Genomic DNA, 22549 nt, shown 5'->3' with positions numbered 1-22549 from the left:
GCACGTGAATTCCTTCACCAATCACTCGTTTTGAACCATTTCATTCATTGTTGATCGCCTTCCGCCCCCACGAACACACGCCAAACCGTCGCACAGGAAGATTCAGTCCTTGAATTGAATCTGTTGCCCTCCCTTGAGGGCATGAGGCATCCCATCACACAAGCAACTACCTCTCCCACCCCAGTTGCTTGGACTGTTGCGTTCAGACAGATCTAGAGTAGGCTCAGGGTGGAAAGAACCTGCCAACTGAGAGCGACTGCAGTATTGTGTCTTTAGTTAAGAAGTAACCCACAAAAGAAAGCTAGCACCATTGATATTCCTGCCACCCCTCGGCACCAATCAAACGTTGCAAAATCCAGTTAAGTCAGGATGTGGTGTGAGGGGTACTGGGACTGCAGGCAGAAGCCCCAGCAGTGAGCCTGCATTCGACACAATCTCTCTGCCATTAGCAGCTCCCAAAACCCCTCACAGTATTAAATACCCCACAGGTTTAAAAGGCGTTGTGCGTTGGAAAACCGTATCCCACACTCGGAGTTGCCAAGTACAGTCCCCCCACCCCTGTATCCCGCACTCGGAGTTACCGAGCACGGTCCCTTCCCCCCCATATCCCACACTCGGAGTTACTGAGCACAGTCCCTTCCCCCCCCACCCCCATATCCCACACTCGGAGTTACCGAGCACAGTCCCTTCCCCCCCCACCCCCATATCCCACACTCGGAGTTACCGAGTACAGTCCCCCCACCCCCGTATCCCGCACTCGGAGTTACCGAGCATAGCAGCATTCCCGTGCTTGATAACAGACAACCCCAAGCCAGGATGCTCCCTCTCAAAAGGGGGAAGGCCCAGGGTGATGCTCACTGAGTATTTAAAACGAAGGGTACTTCGATGCCGGGAACCACTCCCAGGGGGTACACGCTGATATCAGACAGACTGTGTTGAATAAACACAATGGGAATTTCAGAAGGAATGTTCTCTCCCACCCCCTCCTTAGAGAGTGGGAAAAATGTGGGATTCACTCCCACAGGGAGGTGTCAAGAGGAATTCTGTCGATATGTTTAATGACGGAACGGGGAATGTGAAACAAGGCAGGCAGGGGACACACATAATGTCCTTAGGGAAGGAATTCTGACCCAGCGACACCGAAGGAACAGGGATATGTTCCCAAGTTGGGATGGTGAGGGGCTTGGAGGGGAATGTGCAGGGGGTGCTGTTCCCATGTACTTGCTGCCCCTTGTCCTTCCGGATGGAAGTGGGTGGTGGGTTTGGAAGATGCTGCCTGAGGAACAGATAGGGTAAACACAGGCAGGGCATTCCCGATGAGCCAGAGGGGGATCCCAGAACTGGGGGCGAGGGGGGTCACAGTCTGAGGGCACAGTGTGGGCTGTACCAGACTGAGCTGAGGAGAAATGTCTACCCCCCCCACCCCACAGAGTAGGGGGCGGTGGTACCTGTGGGATTCTCCATCACAGAAAGCAGTTTAGGGCGAAACATTGAATGTTTTTGAGACAGAGATGGAAGTAGATCTAAGGGATAAAGGGACCGATGGGTATGTGGGGATTGGACGGGGAGAAAGCGGGAACAGGGGACTGAGTTGGATGATCAGCTGCTATCCTACAGCGTGGGGGTAGCAGGTTCGAGGGACCGAGTGGCATCCGATTTCCCATGACCCTTGGTGAATTTCTGCAGTGTATCTTGTTGATGGTACACACCGCTGCGACTGAGCGTCGGTCTGGGAGGGAGGGTGATATGGAGGGATGGAGGGTGATATGGAGGGATGGAGGGGGTTGTGGGAGGGACAGGGATGTTGGAGGGTGGGAGTGGGAGGGCAGGGGGGTGTGGGAGGGTGGGGGAAGATGTGGGGGAGGGGGGAGATGTGGGAAGGGGTGAATGCTGGGAAGGGGTGAATGCTGGGATCTGGGCTGCTCTCCATCCCGGGAGCAATGCCGTTTTTGTTGCTGTACGCAATTCCCGGGATATGGCGCGGGATAGACCGCAGGCAGAGCTCCATCTCCAAGCTCGGCATCATTTCGCCAAAAAGGGGTTGAGCAGGGAAGGAGAAGATTCCTGATAAAGTTAACAGAAATGCCCTGTTCTCTTCGAGTTTTTGTTCAGATGGAGAGTTTAGCGCCGACATCGTCCCAGAACCGTGAGCTCAGCCACACGGGGGGTTGGGGGGTGAGGAAACAGCACCTCCCCGCGCCCCCCAACCCCAACCCTCACCGATTGCTCCCCTGTGTTAGACCTCTGCTGTCAATTCGAGCCGGCGGATGGTTCCGGAAGGTCACAGCAGGGGTCAGGTCGGGCCTTTCCAGGAAAGATGTACATCACCCTCCGACAGACCCTGGTGATGAGGGCTCCAGCACTTCTAGACGTGGGCAGCCGCTGTGGGGGGGGGTGGGGGGGTGCAAACGGGGGTCCGTCACTGAACTGAAACCTCAACGGCAACCCCCCCCCCTCCACCACTAACCCCACCAGCAATACCGACTCCCCCCCCACCAACGCCAACCCACCACCCACCTCAGCACAGCTACACCCCCTGACTCTACCACCACCCTCCACCCCCTCATCCCACTGCACCCTCCCCTCCTTTGCCTCACCCTCAACCCCTCCCAGTTCCAAACCAAGCCATTCAGAGGGTCTCCCTCTGGGCAACATGTTAAAGAGATCCCAGTCACGCTGTCAGTGACAGGTCTCTCTCTCTCCACCACCAAAAGGCTACTTCTGTCCATCTGCCTGTCTCCCTGCAACGTCAGTCAGTCTGCCTGTCACATGCTTTCTCTGCCTGTCTGTCTCACACACACACACACACAGTTGCCTGTCTAGGCAGTCGTTCTGTTGCATATTCTGTGTGTTTATCAGTCTGCCTGTCACTATGTCTGCCTGTTGATTTCTCTCTATGTCTCTCTCTCACACGCACACACCGACTCGCGCGCACGCAGACTCAGACTCAGTCTCTGCATCTACACAGTCAGGACAATCCAGGCTCCCACACCTCGGGGATGGAAGGACTTCCTTGTGAGACACTAAACTGAGACTGTCTGCCCTGTCGTGGTGAGGGTGGGTGGGTGACAGTGCTGTATGTGCATGGGCGTGTGCGCGTAAAAGGTCCAGTGGCGACTACTGGATGAAGAGTGAGGGGGGGGGGGGGGGGGGGGGCGGTCTCCCCAAGGTTCTGAAGGCAGTATTTATCCCTCAACCGACAGCGTGAGAAACAGATGATCGGGGTCATTCCCACACTGCAGTGTGTGCACGTGCATGCGTGTATATGTACATGTGTGTGTGTATATGTACATGTTAGTGTTGGTACGCCTGTATATGTTATATATGAGTGTGTTAGTGTTAGCATGTGTGTATGCGTGTGTGTGTTAGTGTTAGCGCGTGTGTATGCGTGTGTGTTAGTGTTAGCATGTGTGTACGTATATATATGTGCGCATGCATGAGTGTTAGCGTGTGTGTTAGTGCGTGTGTATATATGCGCGTGTGTATATATGCGCGTGTTAGTGTTAGCGTGTGTGTATGAGTGTGTGTTAGTGTTAGCATGTGTGTATGCGTGTGTGTTAGTGTTAGCATGTGTGTATGCGTGTGTGTTAGTGTTAGCGTATGTGTTAGTGTTAGCGCACGTGTATGCGTGTGTGTTAGCGTTAGCACGCGTGTATGAGTGTGTTAGCGTTAGCACGCGTGTATGAGTGTCTGTTAGTGTTAGCACGTGTGTATGAGTGTCTGTTAGCGTTAGCGCGTGTGTATGCGTGTGTGTTAGTGTTAGCGCGCGTGTATGTGTGTGTTAGTGTTAGCATGTGTGTCGTATATATATGTGCGCATGCATGAGTGTTAGCGTGTGTATATATGCACGTGTGTTAGTGTTAGCACGTGTGTATGCGTGTGTATTAGCGTTAGCACGTGTGTATGCGTGTGTATTAGCGTTAGCACGTGTGTATGCGTGTGTGTTAGCGTTAGCACGTGTGTATGCGTGTGTGTTAGCGTTAGCACGTGTGTAAGCGTGTGTGTTAGCGTTAGCACGTGTGTAAGCGTGTGTGTTAGCGTTAGCACGTGTGTATGCGTGTGTGTTAGCGTTAGCACGAGTGTATGCGTGTGTGTTAGCGTTAGCACGTGTGTATGCGTGTGTGTTAGCGTTAGCACGTGTGTATGCGTGTGTTAGCGTTAGCACGTGTGTTAGCGTTAGCACGTGTGTATGCGTGTGTTAGCGTTAGCACGTGTGTATGCGTGTGTTAGTGTTAGCACGTGTGTATGCGTGTTAGTGTTAGCATGTGTGTATGCGTGTTAGTGTTAGCATGTGTGTATGCGTGTTAGTGTTAGCATGTGTGTATGCATGTGTGTGTTAGTGTTAGCACGTGTGTATGCGTGTGTATTAGTGTTAGCACGTGTGTATGCGTGTGTGTGTTAGTGTTAGCACGTGTGTATGCGTGTGTGTGTTAGTGTTAGCACGTGTGTATGCGTGTGTGTTAGTGTTAGCACGTGTGTATGCATGTGTGTGTTAGTGTGCGTGTATGAATGTGTGTTAGTGTTAGCGCGTGTGTGTGTTAGCGTTAGCATGTGTGTATGCGTGTGTGTTAGTATTAGCATGTGTGTATGCGTGTGTGTTAGTGTTAGCGCGTGTGTGTGTGTGTTAGCGTTAGCGCACGTGTATGAGTGTGTGTTAGGGTTAGCGTTAGCACGTGTGTATGCGTGTGTGTTAGCGTTAGCGCGTGTGTGTTAGCGTTAGCGCGTGTGTGTGTTTTAGCGTTAGCGCGTGTGTGTGTTTTAGCGTTAGCGCGTGTGTGTGTTTTAGCGTTAGCGCGTGTGTATGCGTGTGTGTGTTTTAGCGTTAGCGCGTGTGTATGCGTGTGTGTTTTAGCGTTAGCATGTGTGTATGCGTTAGCATGTGTGTATGCATGTGTGTGTGTTAGTGTTAGCGTGCGTGTATGCGTGTGTGTGTTAATGCGCGTGTATGAGTGTGTGTTAGGGTTAGCGTTAGCATGTGTGTATGTGTGTGTGTGTTAGCGTTAGCATGTGTGCATGTGTGTGTTTATGTTAGCGTTAGCATGTGTGTATGCGAGTGTGTTAGTGTTAGCATGTGTGTGTTAGTGTTATCATGAGTGTATGCGCATGTGTGTTAGCGTTAGCATGTGTGTATGCGTGTGTGTTATCGTTAGCATGTGTGTATGCGTGTGTGTGTTAGTGTTAGCATGTGTATGCATGTGTGTGGTAGCGTTACATGTGTGTATGCGTGTGTGTTAGCGTTAGCGCGTGTATGCGCGTGTGTGTTAGCATTAGCGTGTGTGTTAGTGTTAGCATGTGTGTATGCCTTTGTGTTGGTGTTAGCGTGTGTATGCGCATGTGTGTTAGTGTTAGCGTGCGTGTATGTGCGTGTGTTAGTGTTAGCGTGCGTGTATGCGCGTGTGTTAGTGTTAGCGTGCGTGTATGCGCGTGTTAGTGTTAGCGTGTGTGTATGCGCATGTGTGTTAGTGTTAGCGCCTGTGTATGCGTGTGTGTTAGCGTTAGCATGTATGTATGCGTGTGTGTGCGCGTTAGCATGTGTGTATGCGTGTGTGTGTGTTATCGTTAGCATGTGTGTATGCGTGTGTGGTAGCGTTAGCATGTGTGTATGCGTGTGTGTTAGTTTTAGCGCGTGTATGCGCGCGTGTGTTAGCATTAGCATGTGTGTATGCGTGTGTGTTAGTGTTAGCATGTGTATGCGCATGTGTGTTAGTGTTAGCGTGTGTGTATGCGTGTGTGTTAGTGTTAGTGTGTGTTGTATGCGCGTGTGTTAGTGTTAGCGTGTGTGTATGTGTGTGTGTTAGTGTTAGCGCCTGTGTATGCATGTATGTTAGCGTTAGCATGTGTGTATGCGTGTGTGTGTTATTAGCATGTGTGTATGCGTGTGTGTGTTAGCGTTAGCATGTGTGTATGCATGTGTGTTAGCGTGTGTGTATGCGTGTGTGTGTTAGCGTTAGCATGTGTGTATGTGTGTTAGCGTTAGCATGTGTGTGTTAGCATTAGCAAGTGTGTATGCATGTGTGTGTTAGTATTAGCATGTGTGTATGTGTGTTAGTGTTAGCGCGTGTGTATGTGTGTTAGTGTTAGCGCGTGTGTATGTGTGTGTGTTAGTGTTAGCACGTGTGTATGTGTGTGTATTAGCGTTAGCACGTGTGTATGCGTGTGTGTTAGTGTTAGCACGTGTGTATGCGTGTGTGTTAGTGTTAGCATGTGTGTATGCGTGTGTGTGTTAGTGCGCGTGTATGAATGTGTGTTAGTGTTAGCGCGTGTGTATGTGTGTGTGTTAGCGTTAGCATGTATGTATGTGTGTGTTAGCGTTAGCATGTGTGTTAGCATTAGCATGTGTGTATGCATGTGTGTTAGTATTAGCATGTCTGTATGTGTGTGTGTTAGTGCTAGCGCGTGTGTACGTGTGTGTTAGCATGTGTGTATGCGTGTGTTAGTATTAGCATGTGTGTATGTGTGTGTTAGTGTTAGCGCGTATGTATGTGTGTGTGTTAGCGCGTGTGTATGTGTTAGTGTTAGCATGTGTGTATGTGTTAGCGTTAGCATGTGTGCATGAGTGTGTGTTAGCGTTAGCATGTGTGTATGCGTGTGTGTTAGCATTAGCATGTGTGTATGCGTGTTAGCATTAGCATGTGTGTACGCGTAAGCATGTGTGTACACGTGTGTGTTAGCGTTAGCATGTGTGTACGCGTGTATGTGTGTGTTAGCGTCAGCATGTGTGCATGCGTGTGTGTTAGCGTTAGCATGTGTGCATGCGTGTGTGTTAGCGTTAGCATGTGTGCATGCGTGTGTGTTAGCGTTAGCATGTGTGCATGCGTGTGTGTTAGCGTTAGCATGTGTGCATGCGTGTGTGTGTTAGCATGTGTGCATGCGTGTGTGTGTTAGCGTTAGCACGCGTGTATGCATGTGTGTAAGCGTTAGCGCACGTGTATGAGTGTGTGTTAGGGTTAGCGTTAGCATGTATGTATGCGTGTGTGTGTGTTAGCGTTAGCATGTGTGTATGCGTGTGTGTGTGTTAGCGTTAGCATGTGTGTATGCGTGTGTGTGTTAGCGTTAGCATGTGTGTATGCGTGTGTGTGTTAGCGTTAGCATGTGTGTGTGTTAGCGTTAGCATGTGTGTATGCGTGTCTGTGTTAGTGTTAGCACGCGTGTATGTGTGTGTTAGCAATAGCGCGTGTGTATGCGTGTGTGTGTTAGCAATAGCGCGTGTGCATGCGTGTGTGTGTTAGCAATAGCGCGTGTGCATGCGTGCGTGTGTTAGCAATAGCGCGTGTGCATGCGTGCGTGTTAGCGTTAGCGCGTGTGCATGCGTGCGTGTGTTAGCGTTAGCGCGTGTGCGTGTGTGTATGCGTGCGTGTGTTAGCGTTAGCGCACGTGTATGCGTGCGTGTGTTAGCGTTAGCGCACGTGTATGCGTGCGTGTGTTAGCGTTAGCGCACGTGTATGCGTGCGTGTGTTAGCGTTAGCGCACGTGTATGCGTGCGTGTGTTAGCGTTAGCGCACGTGTATGCGTGCGTGTGTTAGCGTTAGCGCACGTGTATGCGTGCGTGTGTTAGCGTTAGCGCACGTGTATGCGTGCGTGTGTTAGCGTTAGCGCACGTGTATGCGTGCGTGTTAGCGTCAGCATGTGCGTGTTAGCGTCAGCATGTGTGTACGTGTGTGTGTTAGCGTTAGCATGTGTGTATGCGTGTGTGTACGCATGTGTGTACACGTTAGCATGTGTACACGCGTGTGTGTTAGCGTCAGCATGTGTGTACGCGTGTGTATTAGCGTCAGTGTGTGTACGCGTGTGCGCGCGTTAGCATGTGTGTATGCGTGTGTGCGCGCGTTAGCATGTATGTATGCGTGTGTGTGTGTTAGCGTTAGCGTGTGTGTATGCGTGTGTGTGTTAGCGTTAGCATGTGTGTATGCGTGTGTGTTAGTGTTAGCATGTGTATGCGCATGTGTGTTAGTGTTAGCGTGCGTGTATGCGTGTGTGTTAGTGTTAGCGTGCGTGTATGCGCGTGTTAGTGTTAGCGTGTGTGTATGCGTGTGTGTTAGTGTTAGCGTGTGTGTATGCGCGTGTTAGTGTTAGCGTGTGTGTATGCGCGTGTGTTAGTGTTAGCGTGTGTGTATGCACGTGTGTTAGTGTTAGCGTGTGTGTTAGTGTTAGCGTTAGCATGTGTATGCGCATGTGTGTTAGTGTTAGCCTGTGTGTATGCGCGTGTTAGTGTTAGCATGTGTTGTATGCGCGTGTGTTAGTGTTAGCCTGTGTGTATGCGCGTGTGTTAGTGTTAGCGTGTGTGTATGCGCGTGTGTTAGTGTTAGCGTGTGTGTATGCGCGTGTGTTAGTGTTAGCATGTGTTGTATGCGCGTGTTAGTGTTAGCGTGTGTGTATGTGTGTGTTAGTGTTAGCGCCTGTGTATGCGTGTTAGTATGTGTGTGTGCGCGCGTTAGCATGTGTGTATGCGTGTATGTGTGTTATTGTTAGCATGTGTGTATGCGTGTCTGTTAGCGTTAGCATGTGTGTATGCGTGTGTCTGTTAGCGTTAGCATGTGTGTATGCGTGTGTGTGTTAGCGTTAGCATGTGTGTGTGTGTTAGTGTTAGCGTTAGCATGTGTGTGTGTGTTAGTGTTAGCATGTGTGTATGCATGTGTGTGGGGTAGTGTTAGCATGTGTGTATGCGTGTGTGTTAGCGTTAGCGCGCGTATGCGCGTGTGTGTTAGCATTAACATGTGTGTATGTGTGTGTGTTAGTGTTAGCATGTGTATGCGCATGTGTGTTAGTGTTAGCGTGCGTTGTATGCGCGTGTGTTAGTGTTAGCGTGCGTGTATGCGCGTGTGTTAGTGTTAGCGTGCGTGTATGCGAGTGTGTTAGTGTTAGCGTGCGTGTATGCGCGTGTGTTAGTGTCAGCGTGCGTGTATGCGCGTGTGTTAGTGTTAGCGTGCGTGTATGCGCGTGTGTTAGTGTTTGCGCGTGTGTTAGTGTTAGCGTGTGTGTATGCGTGTGTGTTAGCGTTAGCATGTGTGTATGCGTGTGTGTGCGCAATAGCATGTGTGTATGCGTGTGTGCGCGTTAGCATGTGCGTACGCGTGTGTCTGTTAGCGTTAGTATGTGTGTATGCGTGTGTGCGCGCGTTAGCATGTGTGTATGCGTGTGTGTGTGTTATCGTTAGCATGTGTGTATGCGTGTGTGGTAGCATTAGCATGTGTGTATGCGTGTGTTTTAGTTTTAGTGCGTGTGTGTTAGCATTAGCATGTGTGTATACGTGTGTGTTAGTGTTAGCATGTGTATGCGCATGTGTGTTAGTGTTTGCGTGTGTTAGTGTTAGCGTGTGTGTATGCGCATGTGTTAGTGTTAGCGTGTGTGTATGCGCATGTGTTAGTGTTAGCGTGTGTGTATGCGCGTGTTAGTGTTAGCGTGTGTGTATGCGCGTGTGTTAGTGTTAGCGTGTGTGTATGCGCGTGTGTTAGTGTTAGCATGTGTTGTATGCGCGTGTTAGTGTTAGCGTGTGTGTATGTGTGTGTTAGTGTTAGCGCCTGTGTATGCGTGTTAGTATGTGTGTGTGCGCGCGTTAGCATGTGTGTATGCGTGTATGTGTGTTATTGTTAGCATGTGTGTATGCGTGTCTGTTAGCGTTAGCATGTGTGTATGCGTGTGTCTGTTAGCGTTAGCATGTGTGTATGCGTGTGTGTGTTAGCGTTAGCATGTGTGTGTGTGTTAGTGTTAGCGTTAGCATGTGTGTGTGTGTTAGTGTTAGCATGTGTGTATGCATGTGTGTGGGGTAGTGTTAGCATGTGTGTATGCGTGTGTGTTAGCGTTAGCGCGCGTATGCGCGTGTGTGTTAGCATTAACATGTGTGTATGTGTGTGTGTTAGTGTTAGCATGTGTATGCGCATGTGTGTTAGTGTTAGCGTGCGTGTATGCGCATGTGTGTTAGTGTTAGCGTGCGTGTATGCGCGTGTGTTAGTGTTAGCGTGCGTGTATGCGCGTGTGTTAGTGTTAGCGTGCGTGTATGCGCGTGTGTTAGTGTTAGCGTGCGTGTATGCGAGTGTGTTAGTGTTAGCGTGCGTGTATGCGCGTGTGTTAGTGTTAGCGTGCGTGTATGCGCGTGTGTTAGTTTTAGCGTGCGTGTATGCGCGTGTGTTAGTGTCAGCGTGCGTGTATGCGCGTGTGTTAGTGTTAGCGTGCGTGTATGCGCGTGTGTTAGTGTTTGCGCGTGTGTTAGTGTTAGCGTGTGTGTATGCGCATGTGTGTTAGTGTTAGCGCCTGTGTATGCGTGTGTGTTAGCGTTAGCATGTGTGTATGCGTGTGTGTGCGCAATAGCATGTGTGTATGCGTGTGTGCGCGTTAGCATGTGCGTACGCGTGTGTCTGTTAGCGTTAGTATGTGTGTATGCGTGTGTGCGCGCGTTAGCATGTGTGTATGCGTGTGTGTGTGTTATCGTTAGCATGTGTGTATGCGTGTGTGGTAGCGTTAGCATGTGTGTATGCGTGTGTTTTAGTTTTAGTGCGTGTGTGTTAGCATTAGCATGTGTGTATACGTGTGTGTTAGTGTTAGCATGTGTATGCGCATGTGTGTTAGTGTTTGCGTGTGTTAGTGTTAGCGTGTGTGTATGCGCATGTGTTAGTGTTAGCGTGTGTGTATGCGCATGTGTTAGTGTTAGCGTGTTTGTTAGTGTTAGCGCTAGCATGTGTATGCGCATGTGTGTTAGTGTTAGCATGTGTGTATGCGCGTGTTAGTGTTAGCATGTGTTGTATGCGCGTGTTAGTGTTAGCATGTGTTGTATGCGCGTGTGTTAGTGTTAGCGTGTGTGTATGTGTGTGTTAGTGTTAGCGCCTGTGTATGCATGTGTGTTAGCGTTAGCATGTGTGTATGCGTGTGTGTGTTATTGTTAGCATGTGTGTATGCATGTGTGTGTTAGCGTTAGCGTGTGTGTATGCGTGTGTGTGTTAGCGTTAGCGCGCGTGTATGCGTGTGTGTGTTAGCGTTAGCATGTGTGTATGTGTGTGTGTTAGCGTTAGCATGTGTGTGTTAGCATTAGCATGTGTGTATGCATGTGTGTGTTAGTATTAGCATGTGTGTATGTGTTAGTGTTAGCGCGTGTGTATGTGTGTTAGTGTTAGCGCGTGTGTATGTGTGTTAGTGTTAGCGCGTGTGTATGTGTGTGTGTTAGCGTTAGCGCGTGTGTATGCGTGTGTGTTAGCGTTAGCACGTGTGTATGCGTGTGTGTTAGCGTTAGCACGTGTGTATGCGTGTATTAGCGTTAGCACGTGTGTATGCGTGTGTGTTAGCGTTAGCACGTGTGTATGCGTGTGTGTTAGCGTTAGCACGTGTGTATGCGTGTGTGTTAGCGTTAGCACGTGTGTATGTGTGTGTGTATTAGCGTTAGCACGTGTGTATGCGTGTGTGTGTTAGTGTTAGCATGTGTGTATGCGTGTGTTAGCGTTAGCACGTGTGTATGTGTGTATTAGCGTTAGCACGTGTGTATGTGTCTGTATTAGCGTTAGCACGTGTGTATGTGTGTGTATTAGCGTTAGCACGTGTGTATGTGTGTGTGTTAGCGTTAGCACGTGTGTATGTGTGTGTGTTAGCGTTAGCACGTGTGTATGTGTATGTGTATTAGCGTTAGCACGTGTGTATGCGTGTGTGTATTAGCGTTAGCACGTGTGTATGCGTGTGTGTATTAGCATTAGCACATGTGTATGCGTGTGTGTATTAGCATTAGCACATGTGTATGCGTGTGTGTGTTAGTGTTAGCATGTGTGTATGCGTGTGTGTTAGTGTTAGCATGTGTGTATGCGTGTGTGTTAGTGTTAGCATGTGTGTATGCGTGTGTGTGTTCGTGCGCGTGTATGAATGTGTGTTAGTGTTAGCATGTCTGTGTGTTAGTGTTAGCGCGTGTGTATGTGTGTGTGTTAGCGTTAGCATGTGTGTTAGCATTAGCATGTGTGTATGCGTGTGTGTTAGTATTAGCATGTCTGTATGTGTGTGTGTTAGTGCTAGCGCGTGTGTACGTGTGTGTTAGCGTTAGCATGTGTGTATGTATGTGTGTGTTAGCGTTAGCATGTGTGTGTTAGCATTAGCATGTGTGTGTGCGTGTGTTAGTATTAGCATGTGTGTATGTGTGTGTTAGTGTTAGCGCGTATGTATGTGTGTGTCTTAGCGCGTGTGTATGTGTTAGCGTTAGCATGTGTGTATGTGTTAGCGTTAGCATGTGTGTGTTAGCGTTAGCATGTGTGCATGAGTGTGTTAGCGTTAGCATGTGTGCATGCGTGTGTGTTAGCGTTAGCATGTGTGCATGCGTGTGTGTTAGCGTTAGCATGTGTGCATGCGTGTGTGTTAGCGTTAGCATGTGTGCATGCGTGTGTGTTAGCGTTAGCATGTGTGCATGCGTGTGTGTGTTAGCATGTGTGCATGCGTGTGTGTGTTAGCGTTAGTGCGCGTGTATTCGTGTGTGTAAGCGTTACCGCACGTGTATGAGTGTGTGTTAGGGTTAGCGTTAGCATGTATGTATGCGTGTGTGTGTGTTAGCGTTAGCATGTGTGTATGCGTGTGTGTGTGTTAGCGTTAGCATGTGTGTATGCGTGTGTGTGTTAGCGTTAGCATGTGTGTGTGTTAGCGTTAGCATGTGTGTATGCGTGTCTGTGTTAGTGTTAGCGCGCGTGTATGTGTGTTAGCAATAGCGCGTGTGTATGCGTGTGTGTGTTAGCAATAGCGCGTGTGCATGCGTGCGTGTGTTAGCAATAGCGCGTGTGCATGCGTGCGTGTGTTAGCGTTAGCGCGTGTGTATGCGTGCGTGTGTTAGCGTTAGCGTGTGTGCGTGTGTGTATGCGTGCGTGTGTTAGCGTTAGCGCACGTGTATGCGTGCGTGTGTTAGCGTTAGCGCACGTGTATGCGTGCGTGTGTTAGCGTTAGCGCACGTGTATGCGTGCGTGTGTTAGCGTTAGCGCACGTGTATGCGTGCGTGTGTTAGCGTTAGCGCACGTGTATGCGTGCGTGTGTTAGCGTTAGCGCACGTGTATGCGTGCGTGTGTTAGCGTTAGCGCACGTGTATGCGTGCGTGTGTTAGCGTCAGCATGTGCGTGTTAGCGTCAGCATGTGTGTACGTGTGTGTGTTAGCGTTAGCATGTGTGTATGCGTGTGTGTACGCATGTGTGTACGCGTTAGCATGTGTGTATTAGCGTTAGCACGTGTGTATGTGTGTGTGTATTAGCGTTAGCACGTGTGTATGTGTGTGTTAGTGTTAGCACGTGTGTATGCGTGTGTTAGTGTTAGCATGTGTGTATGCGTGTGTGTGTTAGTGCGCGTGTATGAATGTGTGTTAGTGTTAGCGCGTGTATGTGTGTGTGTTAGCGTTAGCATGTATGTATGTGTGTGTTAGCGTTAGCATGTGTGTTAGCATTAGCATGTGTGTATGCATGTGTGTTAGTATTAGCATGTCTGTATGTGTGTGTGTTAGTGCTAGCGCGTGTGTACGTGTGTGTTAGCGTGTGTGTATGCGTGTGTTAGTATTAGCATGTGTGTATGTGTGTTAGTGTTAGCGCGTATGTATGTGTGTGTGTTAGCGCGTGTGTATGTGTTAGCGTTAGCATGTGTGTATGTGTTAGCGTTAGCATGTGTGTGTTAGCGTTAGCATGTGTGCATGAGTGTGTGTTAGCGTTAGCATGTGTGTATGCGTGTGTGTTAGCGTTAGCATGTGTGTTAGCGTTAGCATGTGTGCATGCGTGTGTGTTAGCGTTAGCATGTGTGCATGCGTTTGTGTTAGCGTTAGCATGTGTGCATGCGTGTGTGTTAGCGTTAGCATGTGTGCATGCGTGTGTGTTAGCGTTAGCATGTGTGCATGCGTGTGTGTTAGCGTTAGCATGTGTGCATGTGTGTGTGTGTGTTAGCGTTAGTGCGCGTGTATTCGTGTGTGTAAGCGTTACCGCACGTGTATGAGTGTGTGTTAGGGTTAGCGTTAGCATGTATGTATGCGTGTGTGTGTTAGCGTTAGCATGTGTGTATGTGTGTGTGTGTGTTAGCGTTAGCATGTGTGTATGCGTGTGTGTGTTAGCGTTAGCATGTGTGTATGCGTGTGTGTGTTAGCGTTAGCATGTGTGTGTGTTAGCGTTAGCGTGTGTGTATGCGTGTCTGTGTTAGTGTTAGCGCGCGTGTATGTGTGTGTTAGCAATAGCGCGTGTGTATGCGTGTGTGTGTTAGCAATAGCGCGTGTGCATGCGTGTGTGTGTTAGCAATAGCGCGTGTGCATGCGTGTGTGTTAGCAATAGCGCGTGTGCATGCGTGCGTGTGTTAGCGTTAGCGCGTGTGCGTGTGTGTATGCGTGCGTGTGTTAGCGTTAGCGCGTGTGCGTGTGTGTATGCGTGCGTGTGTTAGCGTTAGCGCACGTGTATGCGTGCATGTGTTAGCGTTAGCGCACGTGTATGCGTGCGTGTGTTAGCGTTAGCGCACGTGTATGCGTGCGTGTGTTAGCGTTAGCGCACGTGTATGCGTGCGTGTGTTAGCGTTAGCGCACGTGTATGCGTGCGTGTGTTAGCGTCAGCATGTGCGTGTTAGCGTCAGCATGTGTGTACGTGTGTGTGTTAGCGTTAGCATGTGTGTATGCGTGTGTGTACGCATGTGTGTACGCGTTAGCATGTGTGTACGCGTGTGTTAGCGTCAGCATGTGTGTACGCGTGTGTGTTAGCGTCAGTGTGTGTACGCGTGTGCGCGCGTTAGCATGTGTGTATGCGTGTGTGTGCGCGTTAGCATGTGTGTATGCGTGTGTGTGTGTGTTAGCGTTAGCATGTGTGTATGCGTGTGTGTGTTAGCGTTAGCATGTGTGTATGCGTGTGTGCGCGTTAGCATGTGTGTATGCGTGTGTGTGTGTTAGCGTTAGCATGTGTGTATGCGTGTGTGTGTTAGCGTTAGCATGTGTGTATGCGTGTGTGTTAGTGTTAGCATGTCTGTATGTGTGTGTGTTAGTGCTAGCGCGTGTGTACGTGTGTGTTAGCGTTAGCATGTGTGTATGTATGTGTGTGTTAGTGTTAGCATGTGTATGCGCGTGTGTTAGTGTTAGCGTGCGTGTATGCGTGTGTGTTAGTGTTAGCGTGCGTGTATGCGCGTGTGTTAGTGTTAGCGTGTGTGTATGCGCGTGTTAGTGTTAGCGTGTGTGTATGCGTGTGTGTTAGTGTTAGCGTGTGTGTATGCGCGTGTGTTAGTGTTAGCGTGTGTGTATGCGCGTGTTAGTGTTAGCGTGTGTGTATGCGCGTGTTAGTGTTAGCGTGTGTTGTATGCGCGTGTGTTAGTGTTAGCGTGTGTGTATGCGCGTGTGTTAGTGTTAGCGTGTGTGTTAGTGTTAGCGTTAGCATGTGTATGCGCATGTGTGTTAGTGTTAGCATGTGTGTATGCGCGTGTGTTAGTGTTAGCATGTGTTGTATGCGCGTGTGTTAGTGTTAGCGTGTGTGTATGCGCGTGTGTTAGTGTTAGCGTGTGTGTATGCGCGTGTGTTAGTGTTAGCGTGTGTGTATGCGCGTGTTAGTGTTAGCGTGTGTGTATGCGCGTGTGTTAGTGTTAGCGTGTGTATGCGCGTGTGTTAGTGTTAGCGTGTGTTGTATGCGCGTGTTAGTGTTAGCGTGTGTGTATGTGTGTGTTAGTGTTAGCGCCTGTGTATGCGTGTTAGTATGTGTGTGTGTGCGCGTTAGCATGTGTGTATGCGTGTCTGTTAGCGTTAGCATGTGTGTATGCGTGTGTCTGTTAGCGTTAGCATGTGTGTATGTGTGTGTGTGTTAGCGTTAGCATGTGTGTGTGTGTTAGTGTTAGCGTTAGCATGTGTGTGTGTTAGTGTTAGCATGTGTGTATGCATGTGTGTGGGGTAGTGTTAGCATGTGTGTATGCGTGTGTGTTAGCGTTAGCGCGCGTATGCGCGTGTGTGTTAGCATTAACATGTGTGTATGTGTGTGTGTTAGTGTTAGCATGTGTATGCGCATGTGTGTTAGTGTTAGCGTGCGTGTATGCGCGTGTGTTAGCGTGCGTGTATGCGCGTGTGTTAGTGTTAGCGTGCGTGTATGCGCGTGTGTTAGTGTTAGCGTGCGTGTATGCGTGTGTGTGTTAGCGTTAGCATGTGTGTACGTGTGTGTGTTAGCGTTAGCATGTGTGTATGCGTGTGTGTACGCATGTGTGTACGCGTTAGCATGTGTGTACGCGTGTGTTAGCGTCAGCATGTGTGTACGCGTGTGTGTTAGCGTCAGTGTGTGTACGCGTGTGCGCGCGTTAGCATGTGTGTATGCGTGTGTGTGCGCGTTAGCATGTGTGTATGCGTGTGTGTGTGTGTTAGCGTTAGCATGTGTGTATGCGTGTGTGTGTTAGCGTTAGCATGTGTGTATGCGTGTGTGTTAGTGTTAGCATGTGTATGCGCGTGTGTTAGTGTTAGCGTGCGTGTATGCGTGTGTGTTAGTGTTAGCGTGCCTGTATGCGCGTGTGTTAGTGTTAGCGTGTGTGTATGCGCGTGTTAGTGTTAGCGTGTGTGTATGCGCGTGTGTTAGTGTTAGCGTGTGTGTATGCGCGTGTGTTAGTGTTAGCGTGTGTGTTAGTGTTAGCGTTAGCATGTGTATGCGCATGTGTGTTAGTGTTAGCATGTGTGTATGCGCGTGTGTTAGTGTTAGCATGTGTTGTATGCGCGTGTGTTAGTGTTAGCGTGTGTGTATGCGCGTGTGTTAGTGTTAGCGTGTGTGTATGCGCGTGTTAGTGTTAGCGTGTGTATGCGCGTGTGTTAGTGTTAGCGTGTGTTGTATGCGCGTGTTAGTGTTAGCGTGTGTGTATGTGTGTGTTAGTGTTAGCGCCTGTGTATGCGTGTTAGTATGTGTGTGTGCGCGTTAGCATGTGTGTATGCGTGTATGTGTGTTATTGTTAGCATGTGTGTATGCGTGTCTGTTAGCGTTAGCATGTGTGTATGCGTGTGTCTGTTAGCGTTAGCATGTGTGTATGCGTGTGTGTGTTAGCGTTAGCATGTGTGTGTGTGTGTTAGTGTTAGCGTTAGCATGTGTGTGTGTGTTAGTGTTAGCATGTGTGTATGCATGTGTGTGGGGTAGTGTTAGCATGTGTGTATGCGTGTGTGTTAGCGTTAGCGCGCGTATGCGCGTGTGTGTTAGCATTAACATGTGTGTATGTGTGTGTGTTAGTGTTAGCGTGCGTGTATGCGCGTGTGTTAGTGTTAGCGTGCGTGTATGCGCGTGTGTTAGTGTTAGCGTGCGTGTATGCGCGTGTGTTAGTGTTAGCGTGCGTGTATGCGTGTGTGTGTTAGCGTTAGCATGTGTGTATGTATGTGTGTTAGCGTTAGCATGTGTGTGTTAGCATTAGCATGTGTGTATGCATGTGTGTGTTAGTATTAGCATGTGTGTATGTGTGTTAGTGTTAGCGCGTGTGTATGTGTGTGTTAGTGTTAGCGCCTGTGTATGCGTGTTAGTATGTGTGTGTGTGCGCGTTAGCATGTGTGTATGCGTGTATGTGTGTTATTGTTAGCATGTGTGTATGCGTGTCTGTTAGCGTTAGCATGTGTGTATGCGTGTGTCTGTTAGCGTTAGCATGTGTGTATGCGTGTGTGTGTTAGCGTTAGCATGTGTGTGTGTGTGTTAGTGTTAGCGTTAGCATGTGTGTGTGTGTTAGTGTTAGCATGTGTGTATGCATGTGTGTGGGGTAGTGTTAGCATGTGTGTATGCGTGTGTGTTAGCGTTAGCGCGCGTATGCGCGTGTGTGTTAGCATTAACATGTGTGTATGTGTGTGTGTTAGTGTTAGCATGTGTATGCGCATGTGTGTTAGTGTTAGCGTGCGTGTATGCGCGTGTGTTAGTGTTAGCGTGCGTGTATGCGCGTGTGTTAGTGTTAGCGTGCGTGTATGCGCGTGTGTTAGTGTTAGCGTGCGTGTATGCGCGTGTGTTAGTGTTAGCGTGCGTGTATGCGCGTGTGTTAGTGTTAGCGTGCGTGTATGCGTGTGTGTTAGCGTTAGCATGTGTGTATGTATGTGTGTTAGCGTTAGCATGTGTGTGTTAGCATTAGCATGTGTGTATGCATGTGTGTGTTAGTATTAGCATGTGTGTATGTGTGTTAGTGTTAGCGCGTGTGTATGTGTGTTAGTGTTAGCGCGTGTGTATGTGTGTTAGTGTTAGCGCGTGTGTATGTGTGTGTGTTAGCGTTAGCACGTGTGTATGCGTGTGTGTTAGCGTTAGCACGTGTGTATGCGTGTGTGTTAGCGTTATCACGTGTGTATGCGTGTGTATTAGCGTTAGCACGTGTGTATGCGTGTGTTAGTGTTAGCATGTGTGTATGCGTGTGTGTGTTAGTGCGCGTGTATGAATGTGTGTTAGTGTTAGCGCGTGTGTATGTGTGTGTGTTAGCGTTAGCATGTATGTGTGTGTTAGCGTTAGCATGTGTGTTAGCATTAGCATGTGTGTATGCATGTGTGTTAGTATTAGCATGTCTGTATGTGTGTGTGTTAGTGCTAGCGCGTGTGTACGTGTGTGTTAGCAAGTGTGTATGCGTGTGTTAGTATTAGCAGGTGTGTATGTGTGTTAGTGTTAGCGCGTATGTATGTGTGTGTGTTAGCGCGTGTCTATGTGTTAGCGTTAGCATGTGTGTATGTGTTAGCGTTAGCATGTGTGTGTTAGCGTTAGCATGTGTGCATGAGTGTGTGTTAGCGTTAGCATGTGTGTATGCGTGTGTGTTAGTGTTAGCATGTGTGTTAGCGTTAGCATGTGTGTACGCGTGTGTGTTAGCATTAGCATGTGTGTATGCGTGTGTTAGCATTAGCATGTGTGTACGCGTAAGCATGTGTGTACGCGTGTGTGTGTTAGCGTTAGCATGTGTGTACGCGTGTATGTGTGTGTTAGCGTCAGCATGTGTGTATGCGTGTGTGTTAGCGTCAGCATGTGTGTATGCGTGTGTGTTAGCGTCAGCATGTGTGTATGCGTGTGTTAGCGTTAGCATGTGTGTATGCGTGTGTGTTAGCGTTAGCATGTGTGCATGCGTGTGTGTTAGCATTAGCGCGTGTGCATGCGTGCGTGTGTTAGCGTTAGCGCGTGTGCGTGTGTGTATGCGTGCGTGTGTTAGCGTTAGCGCACGTGTATGCGTGCGTGTGTTAGCGTTAGCGCACGTGTATGCGTGCGTGTGTTAGCGTTAGCGCACGTGTATGCGTGCGTGTGTTAGCGTCAGCATGTGCGTGTTAGCGTCAGCATGTGTGTACGTGTGTGTGTTAGCGTTAGCATGTGTGTATGCGTGTGTGTACGCATGTGTGTACGCGTTAGCATGTGTGTATGCGTGTGTTAGCGTCAGCATGTGTGTACGCGTGTGTGTTAGCGTCAGTGTGTGTACGCGTGTGCGCGCGTTAGCATGTGTGTATGCGTGTGTGTGCGCGTTAGCATGTGTGTATGCGTGTGTGTGTTAGCGTTAGCATGTGTGTATGCGTGTGTGTTAGCGTTAGCATGTGTGTATGCGTGTGTGTTAGTGTTAGCATGTGTATGCGCGTGTGTTAGTGTTAGCGTGCGTGTATGCGTGTGTGTTAGTGTTAGCGTGCGTGTATGCGCGTGTGTTAGTGTTAGCGTGTGTGTATGCGCGTGTTAGTGTTAGCGTGTGTGTATGCGCGTGTGTTAGTGTTAGCGTGTGTGTATGCGTGTGTTAGTGTTAGCGTGTGTGTATGCGCGTGTGTTAGTGTTAGCGTGTGTGTATGCGCGTGTGTTAGTGTTAGCGTGAGTGTATGCGCGTGTGTTAGTGTTAGCGTGTGTGTATGCGCGTGTGTTAGTGTTAGCGTGTGTTGTATGCGCGTGTTAGTGTTAGCGTGTGTTGTATGCGCGTGTTAGTGTTAGCGTGTGTGTATGTGTGTGTGTGTTAGCGCCTGTGTATGCGTGTTAGTATGTGTGTGTGTGCGCGTTAGCATGTGTGTATGCGTGTATGTGTGTTATTGTTAGCATGTGTGTATGCGTGTCTGTTAGCGTTAGCATGTGTGTATGCGTGTGTCTGTTAGCGTTAGCATGTGTGTATGCGTGTGTGTGTTAGCGTTAGCATGTGTGTGTGTGTTAGTGTTAGCGTTAGCATGTGTGTGTGTGTGTTAGTGTTAGCATGTGTGTATGCATGTGTGTGGGGTAGTGTTAGCATGTGTGTATGCGTGTGTGTTAGCGTTAGCGCGCGTATGCGCGTGTGTGTTAGCATTAACATGTGTGTATGTGTGTGTTAGTGTTAGCATGTGTATGCGCATGTGTGTTAGTGTTAGCGTGCGTGTATGCGCATGTGTGTTAGTGTTAGCGTGCGTGTATGCGCGTGTGTTAGTGTTAGCGTGCGTGTATGCGCGTGTGTTAGTGTTAGCGTGCGTGTATGCGCGTGTGTTAGTGTTAGCGTGTGTGTATGCGCGTGTGTTAGTGTTAGCGTGCGTGTATGCGCGTGTGTTAGTGTTAGCGTGCGTGTATGCGAGTGTGTTAGTGTTAGCGTGCGTGTATGCGCGTGTGTTAGTGTTAGCGTGCGTGTATGCGCGTTAGTGTTAGCGTGCGTGTATGCGCGTGTGTTAGTGTTAGCGTGCGTGTATGCGCGTGTGTTAGTGTTAGCGTGCGTGTATGCGCGTGTTAGTGTTAGCGTGCGTGTATGCGCGTGTGTTAGTGTTAGCGTGCGTGTATGCGCGTGTGTTAGTGTTAGCGTGCGTGTATGCGCGTGTGCTAGTGTTAGCGTGCATGTATGCGTGTGTGTTAGTGTTTGCGCGTGTGTTAGTGTTAGCGTGTGTGTATGCGCATGTGTGTTAGTGTTAGCGCCTGTGTATGCGTGTGTGTTAGCGTTAGCATGTGTGTATGCGTGTGTGCGCATTAGCATGTGTGTATGCGTGTGTGCGCGCGTTAGCATGTGTGTATGCGTGTGTGTGTGTTATCGTTAGCATGTGTGTATGCGTGTGTGGTAGCGTTAGCATGTGTGTATGCGTGTGTTTTAGTTTTAGTGCGTGTGTGTTAGCATTAGCATGTGTGTATACGTGTGTGTTAGTGTTAGCATGTGTATGCGCATGTGTGTTAGTGTTTGCGTGTGTTAGTGTTAGCGTGTGTGTATGCGCATGTGTTAGTGTTAGCGTGTGTGTATGCGCATGTGTTAGTGTTAGCGTGTTTGTTAGTGTTAGCGCTAGCATGTGTATGCGCATGTGTGTTAGTGTTAGCATGTGTGTATGCGCGTGTTAGTGTTAGCATGTGTTGTATGCACGTGTGTTAGTGATAGCGCCTGTGTATGCATGTGTGTTAGCGTTAGCAATTGTGTATGCGTGTGTGTGTTAGCGTTAGCGTGTGTGTATGCGTGTGTGTGTTAGCGTTAGCGTGTGTGTATGCGTGTGTGTGTTAGCGTTAGCGCGTGTGTATGCGTGTGTGTGTTAGCGTTAGCGCGTGTGTATGCGTGTGTGTGTTAGCGTTAGCGCGTGTGTATGTGTGTTAGCGTTAGCGCGTGTGTATGTGTGTTAGCGTTAGCGCGTGTGTATGTGTGTTAGCGTTAGCGCGTGTGTATGTGTGTTAGCGTTAGCGCGTGTGTATGTGTGTTAGCGTTAGCGCGTGTGTATGTGTGTTAGCGTTAGCGCGTGTGTATGTGTGTTAGCGTCAGCGCGTGTGTATGTGTGTTAGCGTCAGCGCGTGTGTATGTGTGTTAGCGTCAGCGCGTGTGTATGTGTGTTAGCGTCAGCGCGTGTGTATGTGTGTTAGTGTCAGCGCGTGTGTATGTGTGTTAGTGTCAGCGCGTGTGTATGTGTGTTAGTGTCAGCGCGTGTGTATGTGTGTTAGTGTCAGCGCGTGTGTATGTGTGTTAGTGTCAGCGCGTGTGTATGTGTGTTAGTGTCAGCGCGTGTGTATGTGTGTTAGTGTCAGCGCGTGTGTATGTGTGTTAGTGTTAGCGCGTGTGTATGTGTGTTAGTGTTAGCGCGTGTGTATGTGTGTTAGTGTCAGCGCGTGTGTATGTGTGTTAGTGTTAGCGCGTGTGTATGCGTGTGTGTTAGCGTTAGCACGTGTGTATGCGTGTGTGTTAGCGTTAGCACGTGTGTATGCGTGTGTGTTAGCGTTAGCACGTGTGTATGCGTGTGTATTAGCGTTAGCACGTGTGTATGTGTGTGTGTTAGCGTTAGCACGTGCGTATGTGTGTGTGTTAGCGTTAGCACGTGTGTATGCGTGTGTGTATTAGCGTTAGCACGTGTGTATGCGTGTGTGTTAGTGTTAGCACGTGTGTATGCGTGTGTGTGTTAGTGTTAGCACGTGTGTATGCGTGTGTTAGCGTTAGCATGTGTGTATGCGTGTGTTAGCGTTAGCACGTGTGTATGTGTGTGTATTAGCGTTAGCACATGTGTATGTGTGTGTATTAGCGTCAGCATGTGTGTATGCGTGTGTGTTAGCGTTAGCATGTGTGTATGCGTGTGTTAGCGTTAGCATGTGTGCATGCGTGTGTGATAGCGTTAGCATGTGTGCATGCGTGTGTGTTAGCGTTAGCATGTGTGCATGCGTGTGTGTGTTAGCATGTGTGCATGCGTGTGTGTTAGCGTTAGCATGTGTGCATGCGTGTGTGTGTTAGCATGTGTGCATGCGTGTGTGTGTTAGCA

The 22549-nt window shown here is 49.1% G+C and overlaps 1 protein-coding gene across 1 annotated transcript in view; it reads right to left on the bottom strand.

Annotated features, from left to right (window-relative positions):
* Positions 1–715: 715 nt before the first annotated feature.
* badb (BCL2 associated agonist of cell death b) overlaps positions 716–22549 on the bottom strand; it is a 31876-nt gene continuing 10042 nt past the window's right edge. Inside the window, exon 3 of the mRNA XM_048525176.2 lies at positions 716–2382. Within this exon, the coding sequence (XP_048381133.1) occupies positions 2251–2382 (132 nt within the window). The 3' untranslated portion in view covers positions 716–2250. The remainder of the gene's footprint in view (positions 2383–22549) is intronic.

This window comes from Stegostoma tigrinum, unplaced genomic scaffold, assembly GCF_030684315.1.
Source record: "Stegostoma tigrinum isolate sSteTig4 unplaced genomic scaffold, sSteTig4.hap1 scaffold_322, whole genome shotgun sequence".
NCBI classification, from domain to species: Eukaryota; Metazoa; Chordata; class Chondrichthyes; order Orectolobiformes; family Stegostomatidae; genus Stegostoma; species Stegostoma tigrinum.
Note: the sequence above shows the minus strand (reverse complement) of the source record. Positions and strands in the feature narration are given on the sequence as shown.